Below are 13,573 nucleotides of genomic sequence, written 5' to 3'. Positions count from 1 at the left end.
GTAAATAAGCAGAATATGCGATTTTTGCATAAGCATGTATTTATTAAGTGTTTTACAGTTAGGAAAACTTTTGTTTTGGAACACAGAAATTTTGGTACCAAAATAATTCTACAGACTATCATGTTTTCAGTTTTACATTACGGTACAAATTATTGTCCCGGCGATATAAATCTTTAAAAAGGTATCAAGACTTTTGAGACACCCTGTGTCTTTCCCATTCGCATGCTCTTCAAGATTTTTGTCGTGGTCCTTCTGTGTCACACCATAATAGCTCTTGATTGCTTTTATCAAGAAAGGTTTGTAGCAATGATGCTGCCCTCTATGTTCACTCTACAACAGAATTACTTAGTGATATACCTATTAGTGCCAACTCTAAAGAAATAGGTGTGAGCTCTTAAACTCACTGCGCCTGACGGTCGTCAATTCTATAAAGAACGTGACCATGGTCAGTTCAGACTGCCACTGGCAATCAGCAGACGGCATTGCATTGTCTAGCACAGTCATACTACGTAGCGATTACTCGGCTTTACCCTTGGATGGCAAATTCGCTACATTCATTTAATTTTATTAAATGTTATGCTGTTATATTTGCTGTTGTAATATGCTTTGTTCACTGTGTTGTTGAGTAAATTTCCACATTAGCAATTTAATCTGTTTTTTTTTTCACCAATATAATAATAGTAGTTGTGTAGCCATGCTAGATTGAACAATAATATTGATGACAGGTAATGATGAGGCAGAACTATGAAACAAACTTTAAAGATGCAATTGTATTTGACACAAGCTTTTGCTGGCAGTCAATGCCAGTCACACAATTGAAGTTTCATGCTTTCTTGCAAAAGCGTATTATTATTCTCCTTAGCTGCTCTACTATTCAAAGTTAGTCTCAGAGTGTTGCCTCATCATTACCTGTTACTATTTTAATATGTTCTTAATTGAATTACAATAATTCTGTTACTAGATGTATGATAAATTGAATAATGATTATAAATGCAAGATTTATTATCAATATTGTAAAGACCTATATTTATTCACTTGTTTGAAATATGATAATAAAGTTTATCTTATCTTACCTTATCTTATCCTCTGAATATGTCTACCATATACATATATATTGTATCTACTATATATTTGTATCTATATTTTGTATTTTTTCTGTACCAAGCCCACAATGCATCCTTACCATCTTCTTTGACCATTTAGGTGGCAGGTTGAAATATTTTGCCATAAGAACAGCAGTGGAGTAATGTTTAAACACAAAAACAAATCGTATGTCAAGACTCAGATATAATAATTGTTTGTCTTTAATTGTTATTATACTTCACCAGGATCAAATGAGAAAGTTCCTTTACATTCAAGTCAAAAAGTACCTAGCAGCCCTTCTGAGCCTCCTGCCAATCATCTAGTGCAATCATCGAAAACAAACCCTGTTGAAGATACAAGGCCAGGACAATGTCAAGTTGCTGAACCTGTCCAGTCAGGGTCACAGCGACTAGTCAATGGACCACAAACACCCCAAAGTGCTGGACTTTCAGATACTAAACGTTATATCTTAGATATGACATATACGACCGCTTCACCCACACCGCACTCACGAAAGGTTTCCACTTGCCTTCACAATTCACCATCTATTATAAAACGGATGGAGAGTTTAAAGTCACCCTCTACTCCCTTGTCACCACAACAGATAGAAGTCCTAAATAACAGTGGCAAAGTGCAATCTGTTCAGGAAAAACTGCAGTCGCAATCATCACTTGAGGAGTCCACAGGGGAAGAGGCAGGTCGCCGCGGTGATGTCAGTGGTGCTATTAGCCAAGCCATTCAGGGCTTAAGTCGGGCAAATCAACCAGGTTCAATTCCTGAAGAGGAAGTTATACCAAATCCGCAAGAAGTACGGAAAAAGGAATGGGAAAAAATCTTGCATATGAACAAACGTGAACTGCGTATTTTGAATTGGGACTTCACAGACTTAAGCACAGAAGATGATGAAGATATTTTAGACTTAACACCAATGTATCTTATAAATGGTATACCACCACCACCTCCTCCAGTCAGTGGTGCTGGTGGGATAAAACCAGCACCAATGTTCATGCCACCACCCCCACCTGTAATCAATTGCCAAAACAGTACACTGAAAAGAACAGCTGAATTTCCCAATAAGAAAAAGAAAACTGTCCGTCTTCACTGGAAGGAAGCTAACTTGGAGCATCCAGTCTTCTCCTCCATAAAGGAAGGCTCTCGAAAGGGAACAATATGGGAAACTCTGTCTTCAGTAAAATTAGATTGTGATAAACTTGAACACTTATTTGAGAGTCGCACAAAAGATCTACCAATCAAGGTAAAGTAGTGATTAGATGATTTTACTTATTTTATTAACTTTTAAATGAAATATATTAAAAAGGGAGCACAGTTCTAAAAAAACATTGAATTTGTTCTAGATTACATTATCCCAATATCCAATTTACCATCTTCAATGTTAACATTCTTATTAATATTATTACTGATATTGCATGAGGACAAACAAACAAATAGATAGCTATTATATTAATTCATGCCAACTTTTCCCTCACAAGAGTTTGTAAAACAATTAAATGTGATTTAAATATTAAATGCTCTCACAGTTCAACATTCTGTAATAGTATGGAATAAGCAGTATAAGAAATTATGTTCTTTGGTGGTTTTGATACTCATACTGGGTTCAATGCAGGCAAATGCCAACATTTTTCTTACAATGAAGTATTGAAAATCTATGATGAACCACCCCTCTCTCCTTTGACAGCACCAATACATTAATTTCATTTTGGTATTAATATCAAATGGAACTGATATGCTTAGGGTAATACTACTAAAGGCTGTGTAAAGATAAATATTAAAGGATAAGGTATTTTTCCTGTTGGGATTCCACCCTCTCTAATTTACTGTTCGTTGCTCTGGCAATTGAGCTATGAGGCCAAGTTAGTTTTATCCTTTTAAATGTTGTAGTTAAGTCTGGTTGCCCTGCCACGGGCACCCAGTTTTCTGATTTCCAATTTGAATGAGGACAAATAAAGAATTAATATGTTTTAACAATAATAATGTCATTTTATAAGATGCATGCATCTTAGCATCCTATTAATACTGTTGGCCTGAAATCCACAATCCATTAAAAAAAAAATAGGCTGTGAGAAATGAAGGACGTGAAAAAGAAAAACATATTTGATTGTACTGATTATAAATATATAGAATGCATGCAAGACCTTTAATAGTTAATGCTTTATTATGGCATAGCAATTGAAGGTCATTGGTTTCATATAATGCTGCTTTGACATCTTAAAACAGCTACAAGGCTCATGAACTATGTTTAATTAATCAATGCCCTGTTCGTATGCATCACTGCATGTATATAGGGTTTATATTTATTCAGTATGTGCGTAGTATATCAAAAAATTATATTATAGTATTAGTTTTAACTGTCAATTAATTGATAATGCACAAATACATATGTGTATGTGGAATATTGATTATTTCTATGCATATATGTCCAGTACATAAATTTAAATAATATTCAAAATAGGTTTCTATATAGCACCATAAGCACACAATAAACAGATAGATGATATATCAATAAACAAATACTGTAGATAAATATAATTATAACAGTGTTTGAATATAGGAACATATGATGGCATATGAATCAAGCATAGCTGCAGAGCTATGCTAGAGCCTAGACATGATGTATGATCCTATATTTTAAGCACTGCTATTATCCATCTTTTAATTGTGTTTATGATGCTACTATATGCAGAAAACCTAATACTATGTACAATGATTTGCAAGCAGTAACCTATAAGCCAGCTCATAGCTCCAACATGTGTAAGCACAATAGTCAATTGTATAATTTCCCTGATATTGAGAGACTGCCTTCTCAAATCCTGCCAGATACTATTTTTTTCATACAATTGAAAATGGAACTGTTCCTTAACAATGTCTCTTATACACATCTAGATGTGTATAAGAGACAGGTATGAGCTAATGTCCTCAGGTAAACCTATATACTATTTAGTTTATATATTATTTAGTATCATGTTATGAAATATTGTAAAGCATCACTCCTTCCTCTAACCTGCTATATTTTTTCTGCTTTTTTATTTTTGCTCGATTATCTCGCTGTCACACGTTCGATGCTTGGTTTGCATGTATCCAGGAGCAGGTTAGTACACATGTTGATTGCTTAGCTTTTTTCCAGTTGTTAGTGCATGTCAGGTACTTGGATAGAAATGTCTTTCCAACCAATGGGCTTTGATACTGAATTCATCTTAGTGGTGGATTTACTTTTTTTATGCTCATAATTTGAAGTATTTCTTGTGTTTGTAAGAGTTTAATGTCCTCATAAGCAAACACAATGTTGTTCTTAACTAAATCCTTTTACTTCATCAATTGCTTTGAATAGAAAATTGATATCCTCAGAGATAAAAAAAAAGAAAACGCAAAAATCAATATTTATATTACCAGTTATTATGATCAAATAGTTGAATTTATATAACACAATAATACAGGTGATTAGAGAAATTTTTAAATATTTGACTGCTGTAAAAAACAGTAATTATTATATATTGCATACAAAGATTCCAGGCATCTGATTGGTTAAAAAGTGGGTGAAACTTCAACCATCACTCCTATGACATAGCTTGAATGATAGTTCATAAATTTCCAGGGGGAAAAAAACTACTATCACATTAAATAATAGTACATAACTAAAAAAAAACTTCAACCATCACTCCTATGACGTAGCTTGAATGATAGTCCATAAATTTCCAGGGGGAAAAAAACTACTATCACATTAAATAATAGTACATAACACGATGTAACCTCTAGGCTTCACCAGCGGTGGCACCGGGATTTGGCCAACAGGGGGGGGGGGCGGCGAGGTGACGAGGGGTCAGATTTCCCCGACGAAAGCAATGTGGGCGTGGTCAAGCTTCGAATAAACCGTTTCAAAGCGGTGGCACCGGGATTTGGCCAACAGGGGGGGGGGGCGGCGAGGTGACGAGGGGTCAGATTTCCCCGACGAAAGCAATGTGGGCGTGGTCAAGCTTCGAATAAACCGTTTCAAAAGTGGTCCAGAAGCCGTTGCTCCCTTGTGCATTATGGCCCATGTACACGTTAAAGAACGCAGTACACTCTTCGGAAAAGAGAAGGGGATTGTCTCCCGGTGTACTGCCCAATCACCACCAGAAGGACCCCACTTTAAATAAGTCTTCTTCCAGACTTTCCTGGGCTATCCTTGGTGTTTACACCGAATAAATCCAATCCAATCCAATCCAATCCAAATTGTTGGCTAGTCTCCACATCACCTCAGAGCAATATATTCACCATTCCCCTCATTAGCAGTCAATATTTGTATACTACAGTATATCTAATTTATCATTATCATCATCTTTTAAAAAAATTTTTTTTTTTTTATTTAGGTATAAAACACATTACAATAGGCAGAATGAGTCTAAAATTATTGTATTACAATAAAAAAAATAACAAAAAAAAAAACCAATTATTTACAGAAAACATTTAAATATACTAGAAGAAAGTACTGATCTAGAGGGGTGTTGTATTATATCATCATAGCCCAAACAATGTGAGGCTAGTTTGGTTATATTCTTCATAGAATTTTTATTTAAAGCGACATTTTCGGCAAAATTTCGTTTTTTTAAGATAAATCTGATTTTCATCAATGTTAGAACAATATGTAAATATAATACGAAAATTGCATGTTTAAATAAATTTCGACATTCCTAAACATGAAAAAATTGCTAAATAAGACCTTGAACATGAATGAATTTTCTACGTTGAATTTTGCAGTAGATAGGTCTAATCTATTGGTGAAGAAATATAGTAGGCAGTGGAAACATTGCCTAGCAACACTGCTAGGCTAGGAACTAAATGTTAGGTTCTGTTATCAGACATAAAAATGGGCGACATCATATTTTTGCCGTTGCTAGTATTGTCAATTACGAAATAGAACCCTGGTATTGAACCCCTGCCCTGCGGGCCAAGTCCGGCCCACCAAAGATTTTGATCCGGCCCGAGCTACATTGCTAAAAAATAAATCATTTTTCAGGACAATTTTCAGTACTTACAGAAAAAAGTATTTTTGTTAATAGAAGCACGACCAACTACTCTGGCATTGTTGACAATGAGTGTAGCTCACTGTAATGGCGTAGAGTATTGGCATGCGGAGGGGAGACTGATTGGGGAACGGATTAAGTGGGGGAGCTAATGTGATGATATCTAACCGTTTGCGGCGCCAGTGGTGGATCCAGGAAGCAGACTCAAAGGATGTTATTCTGTTGAAAACACTGCTTTGAAAAAGTATTTTTACAGTCTGAAAGTGCCATTGCCGGGAATCTAGAGTGTCTGCTTTTTTAAAAATTTACTCGTCTTAGCCCTAACCATTGTAGGCTGAGGTAAATGTAAGCCTTTTTGTGGGATACAATCTCCTCATCGGGGAATTTCTGGCGCTGGCATTGTTTTTAACTACTTGCATGTGCATGAGTGGAATTTTTTGTGCTCTGAAAATTTCGAGTGGTAGGGTAGGAGAACCTGGAGTGCAGGTATTTCTTTTATCCCCTACCCTTCCTCATGCTACTGCATTCCCTCATTTTTACAAAACAAGGCCTATCAGAGTTGATGTTGGAAAACCAAGGCTAATAATATGCCTACTAGAAAGACTTGTAGGCCTGTAGAGTGGCAGATTCTAGAGGCCCAGCCGTACCCTCCCCACTTGTGAATTTTTCAAATTTAAAACATGGGGGGAAAAAACCAGATAAAAAAGGAAGAATGGTGGATAAGCTAAAAATTTACCCTATCTACCATGTATGCTCGGCTGTATAACATATACTGTACACAAAAAGCAGCTGGTGAGACTATGCGGGGGGGATGCAATCTATAACCGCTAAATTTGTCTAGTAGCAAAGAAGTCGTCGAGGAAATGAGTAGTCTCTATTTTTCATTTTTTTTTTCTCCTCGGCCATTCTGTGGCAAAACAAAAAAAAAAGAAAAATTGAGTTACAGTTTGCATGTTCATAACTTCGCAATAAATTGTCGTAACCTTTTGAAATTTTGCAGGATTGTATATCATACAGTATAGACATTGTGATTATATGTAATTTTAATTACAACCATTTGTTTATTGCAAAGTTATTAGTGATAATTAATACAGATCTGTTGTTTTGTCTCGAAAACATAGGCTCAGTATTGTTGCAAGTGCGACATATTTTTGGAATTTATCACGTTGGGGGCAATCACATGCATTACCTAGCTTGGTCATACATCACTGTTAAGTATTGATATATAAAAAACCAAATAACCATTTGATTTTGCCTTACCAAATTCTATCGGCTCAAGACCATTTTTGAATATCATTCCGTGGCAAAACAACATATCTTCATTGCAGATATACTTTGTTTTGCCACGTAATCTTGTAGTTACGTAGTTTTGCCACAGAAAATCACTAGATTTTCAGTTTTGTGCTTAAAGATAGGTGGTTCTATCTCCGAAATTACTCATTATTGAGACCTGACATTTTCACAGGTAATTCAGACGTGTTTAATATACTCCCAAATGATATTATTTCAAAATCGACAAAAATGTCAGTTACATCTTTTTGCCTCGCGACGGCCATCCTCTAGTATAAACCTACAAGTTATGCCAAAAAATGATCTGGTTTTTAATAATTAGAGTAATGCATGTGCATTTTTTCTGAAAATTGCTTTGTTTTTATGTGAAATTTTGCCGGGAATATGGGGCTTTAATTTTATTTGTAATTTAAGTGTTTGACATCAGAACCCCATGGAAAAACAATGTCCCCACATTGATTGGGTATCAAAAAAGAAAGATTTATATCTATTTATCTGTCCTCTATAAGTGTCTCACATTCTTTTTACATAAACCATGCAGGCCTGTTTAACTACTTCTATTTTAATCATTGTACCTATACTCATCATTCACCATTCTCATTCATCTCACTACCTAAACTACACTGATTTTGCTACTTTTAGCATCATCATTATATGCATGAGTCAAAAAAATATAATTTAATAATAATAATAATAATAATAAATTTATATGGCCTTTATTCACATTTTAATGAATATTAGAGAATAATCGGCTTATACATTTCATCTTTTATGAAATTTTTATGATGTGTGGGATAACACAACTCAGCATGAGATGTAAGAAGTGGATGCAGTGATTTCCAACAATACAACCCATTTATATCTGTTAACATTTTAATAAAAGTGGTGTCAGTATATAAAAAGGGCACACAATTTGACGTATGAGACTGGATAATGATTTGCATTTTATGATGGACAGTCCATAATTTCATATTCTGTTTCTTAATCCAGTAATAACCTATATCGTATGAGAACCCCAGTTAATATATTAATATCTGCATATTTTTAATATCGTAATTGATGATCCATATTTTGTTAATGAAAATGTGGGCATAGGAAATAGTTTATTGAGTGGGAGACATTGTTGTGTAATCAGTGGATTATCCTTTAATTCTCTTGATTTCTTTAGAATGTCAATCGCTTTACCAAACAAATTACTTTGAGCAAATAACCATCATGTATATTATGATTGATGACGTCAAAGTAAATGCTTATGTTATCTAATTACTCTCATGTTATCTATCATCTATTTCTTGTACAAAAGAAATTTCATAATTATTTCATGTTGAAATAGTTTTGATTTTTTTTTATCTTGTCTTTAGAAAACAGATTCAGTTAAGAAAAATGTTATAACTGTGTTAGATCACAAACGATCAAATGCTATCAACATTGGATTGACTGTTTTACCTCAACCACGCACAATCAAACAAGCTATTTTAAATATGGACAGTGTTGCCATCAATAAAGAAGGAGTAGAGGTAACATACAGTAGATAAGTATCCAATACATAAAGAACGTACTCAATTTGAATCTATGTAAATTAATGCCAGTCCCTCATCATCACACCATTTTTTTAGGGCTTTTATTTTGGCATCATTCCTGTTGAAACGTCCTGATTGGCTGTAGAGTTTGAAGCCTCATATCTATATTTGAATAAACACATTTCTCGTATGGCCACTGATACTTTATAAATGTTATTGCATTATTATTGTAAAGTGTTGTACATGTATGTACAACATGGTCAGTGCATACTGACAATTATAATGTACTGTTCAACATTAGAATGCATGAATTTTGAAAGTGGTCAACATGCTGACATTTAGAATGTATCATACACATCTATGGTGTTGCCATTAGAATGACAAACATGTAGATATTGTGAACATAGCTTACCATTAATAGGTATGGCATGGTAGACTGGAACTATGATGTAGGCATAAATTATTATTCCATAGGACTCATGACAAAGAATAAAGATATTTGAGTGAAGTTCAATTACTGGTGTGCTTGTAATGCATTTCAAAACAAATATTTATTTATTACAGTTGAATGTCCCTTTCCATTGTTTGACATATTTTGTGTTAAAAGTCTCTTGTATTGATCATGTATGTTATTCAAATCTGGTTATGGTTATTTGTAAGTTTTTCTTAATATTGTTATAGAAACTATTGACTCTAGTTCCTTCTGATGAGGAGATTAAGTTAATCCAAGATGCCAAAGCAGCTCATCCTGATGTACCACTGGGATCAGCTGAACAATTTCTAATAACCATGTCTTCAGTGAGTGGATTAAAAGCAAGACTTAATCTCTGGCTATTTAAGATGGATTATGAAACATTGGAACAGGTAAGTCAACTCAGTTGAAATTAGTTGAAATTCACTACAATATGTTTGTAGATAATAGCAAAATGCCTTAATATTTTTTATGATACATTAGCTGCCTGTGTGGCTATGCTGATGGTCTAGGCCCACACGTTAATTAGATTATCGCTATGTTGACAGACAGGAAAAGTGGTCTGGGTAACGCGATGTAGTTTTTATTGCCTTCATAGACGTTAACTAGGTATTTCTACCATGTGTTTGGTAGTACATACCACGCTGTAAGTAGCTATTTTAATTTTCGGGCAGCATCATCAATGGTTGCACAATGTTAAACTACGCCTACCTCTGTATTGTAGCCTAATAGGATAATAAGCAGCAGCATACACACACAAGTGAAACAATTGAATGTCATTGGGTTATATTAGCTTAAGCTTTTTTACCGGCCCAGAATTATAGGGAAGTTATTAGCATTGCTTATAACAAACATTTAATCCAGCATCTTTTACACTGATTTGGCTGATATTGGGAGGAGAAGATAAACATAGCAGAGATTTAATGTATGTATAATAAATATCAAATTAATTGCATTACTCTATTCATTGAATAAATATCAATCCTGGAACAATTATTGTTTATGATAATCAGACATTTTTTAATTCCCATTAATTTTAATGTCTTGCTAATTAATATTTTTTCATTAATTTATCAGGAGGTGGCTGAACCACTTGCAGATTTGAAACAGGGAATTGAAGATTTAAAATCTTCCAAAACATTGAAATACATTCTTGCCACACTGCTTGCCATTGGTAACTTCCTCAATGGAGTACAGGTAATGTCATAGGTCATCCAAATATTTAATAACTCATCTGTTCTCATTACTTTAATCAAGGCAATTCAACAAGAGAACGCACATTTTAGGACGTCAAAGCTTATAAACTTTGGCATCGACATTCTACGCGCCGCGCGCACCTACATGCTAACCAGCACAAGAACCATAGCAACCAATCATAATTACCGTAAATGTGTGACGAATTACCCACGTACGTGTCAGTTGGCATGATAGTCGCGCATTGTGCGGTGGTTACAAAGGCCTTATGAACATTTGCATTTTCATTAGACTGAAATTATATTCGTTATTTCAACATTAATTTTACTAATGAGGTGGTGTCCGGTGGTTCATGAGACTCACTTCGCAGAAAAAATAAATAAATTTTCTGTAATTATTCAAATGTTCGTTTTGTGCACCTTACTCCAACATTGTCAAAATGACAGTTTAATGTTATATAAGAACATGAATTTTTATAAAAATCGTAACTTTTCTTACAGATTGTATTTTTCAGCTCATAGAAACTATACTAAAATTTTCATTTATTTATCACTCATTTTTTTCGCCATATTATTGTTACTTTAAAAAAAAATTATATCTGGTTTTTTAATATTATTTATTATATAATAATATTGATTATATATTAATATAACATAAATTGAAAATATTGTTATTTTTTCATTAATATTTTAATTGATAATAATGGATTATCCAAATTAACCCAATAATATTATACACTTGCTATGTTTTTATAAAATCAGTTCTCATCAGACAATGTTTTTCTTCTGTCATGTAATGCAATCAACCCTACTTAATTCTTTTTGTTTTTATTATGTGTATTTTATAGACTTCCTGTAAACAAGTACATTTAATTAATTTAAAATTATAATGCTTTTATATTTTTTAGGCTAAAGGTTTTAACATAGAGTATCTTGCCAGAGTACCTGAAGTAAAGGATACGGTCCATAAACAGTCCCTTCTTCATCATCTTTGTAGCATGGTGATGGAAAAGTTTCCTGATGGTTCTGATCTTTACAGTGAATTAGCATCTATTAGTCGATGTTCAAAAGTAAGACTTCTATATGTACCTTTGATGGATCTTTTTAATATTCTTTGAATTTCAGTTTAGAAAAGTATACATTTCCATCAGTTGTATTGTTAGTATTGTCATTTACCTGAAGGCAAATGGAATCTTTTCACTAATAAGCACCCTCCACAATAAATAACATACATGCACACACATGAGTGCATATATGAATACTATTTTTTATATTGGATAGTGAGCTTAGCTCAAAATGAAAGAAGATTTCCCTTAAAATTGATCTACAAAAAACAGTTAAAACATTACTCTAAATAATGGTGGACATAGTAATCAAAACAAATAATAATAATAATAATAATAATAATATGTCGGTCTTATATAGTGCTTCATGCCTAAAGCCTCTAAGCGCTTCACATTATTACCCCTCCACACATATTAAATTTCAACTTTTTCCTTTAATGTGTGTTTATTGAACTTCATGGTTTAAATAAAAATTATATAACAATGGATTTTACACTGTAATGAACTGTAAATTATAGCTTAACCACACTTAAATAAGTAACATTTTATTTGGATTAAGAAGCTTATAATTATTTAACCAGCTAAATCTCCAATTTGACTACCTTTCAGGCTAGTGTTGGATTGCGCCCTATATAGGCCGAATATCCACAGCCTTGAATTAAGCATAAATTTAAACATCTTTCTAACACCTTCACATCTAAATGTATTCATATGATGATGATATTTTTTTTAGCTTAAGATATTATAAATGTATATTATTGTTGTTACTTTTATTATTAGTTTGACCTGATTAATTAAATATATTGATTGAATGATTAATTAATATATTTAAAGTAAAGTAATTATTGTGTTTAGGTTGATTTTGAGGCTCTTGCCGATACACTAGAAAGGATGGAAATTCAGTGCAAACAGTCATGGGAACACCTTCGAGTCATCTCCAAACATGATAGCCATTCCCAACTGAAAAATAAGTAAGCATTTGTCTGAAACCAAGAATTACAAAAAGTTTCTATTCTGTGCCACAAAAAAATATTCAGAAATGAGAAAGCCACTAACAGTATTACATTTTATATTAAAATAATATTTAACAAAACAAAAACAATCCACAAGTTTTCCAATAAAGTAGTAATCGTTACAAATGTATTTACTTGCTTGGATATCAAACAAATAAAAAAAATTATTGTGTTGGCCAATGCCAACCAACCCAGAATGTACGAAATCAAGCTTCAGCATTTTAGCAATATATTTTAATGAGCTAAAAAGGCTGAAATAGGCCTATCTTGCTGGACGGTAATTGATGTGAAAGTTTTATGCAATCATTTTGCTCTTCAATTTAGATTTTAAAATGGTCTTTGTTGTATTTTTGTGTATTACAGTATTGGTTTAAATAAAAAAATTAAAAAAAACTTCTACTACTGACCTACTCATTTTTTTGGAATTTTCCAAAACGTGGCAAACACAAGATTTTTTTGGTTGTTGGCCTTGTTTGTGTCCACCTAGGGTGTATTGGGCACCCGGTAAAGTGTAAATTCCAGTACGTGGACAAAATCTGCAACATAATGGATACTGCATCCCCTTCCCCACCCACAAACACAACAGTAAGCCAAATATATATGTTTCATAGTCAGTTGACCTTTGGAAGCAAAAATTCAGATTTGGTGTAAATGAGGCTTTAGATTGACCCATCATAATGTGTTATTCATTTATGTCCCACAACAAGTGTTTATGCTGTTATTTATTATATGCACTATCAGACCGCTTATTATGATTAATATTCATTCAAAATGAAAAGAGCTTGTTGTTGAGAGTGTCTCTGCATCTTAATTGAGGCAACTCGCTCGAAATGTCAAAACTCAACAATAACAGGAATTCTCTGTTGAGTTAATGGAAACACTTGCTGATACTGTGAATTCGTCATTGATGGAAAGTAAAC

The 13,573-nt window shown here is 33.4% G+C and overlaps 1 protein-coding gene across 18 annotated transcripts in view; it reads left to right on the top strand.

The window, feature by feature from the left end:
• LOC117113154 overlaps positions 1-13,573 on the top strand; it is a 128,906-nt gene that overhangs the window by 95,628 nt on the left and 19,705 nt on the right. For 17 of the 18 annotated variants that reach the window (XM_033256417.1, XM_033256418.1, XM_033256411.1 and 14 more), the window contains 7 exons: positions 1,329-2,338; positions 4,184-4,189; positions 8,753-8,908; positions 9,593-9,775; positions 10,461-10,580; positions 11,485-11,646; positions 12,496-12,611. In XM_033256417.1, the coding sequence (XP_033112308.1) occupies positions 1,329-2,338; positions 4,184-4,189; positions 8,753-8,908; positions 9,593-9,775; positions 10,461-10,580; positions 11,485-11,646; positions 12,496-12,611 (1,753 nt within the window). The remainder of the gene's footprint in view (positions 1-1,328; positions 2,339-4,183; positions 4,190-8,752; positions 8,909-9,592; positions 9,776-10,460; positions 10,581-11,484; positions 11,647-12,495; positions 12,612-13,573) is intronic. The other variant, XM_033256410.1, reaches the window with a different exon arrangement.

Source organism: Anneissia japonica, unplaced genomic scaffold (assembly GCF_011630105.1).
Source record: "Anneissia japonica isolate Jap-2015-1 unplaced genomic scaffold, ASM1163010v1 scaffold1812_len1207588_cov181, whole genome shotgun sequence".
Classification (NCBI taxonomy): domain Eukaryota; kingdom Metazoa; phylum Echinodermata; class Crinoidea; order Comatulida; family Comatulidae; genus Anneissia; species Anneissia japonica.
Note: the sequence above shows the minus strand (reverse complement) of the source record. Positions and strands in the feature narration are given on the sequence as shown.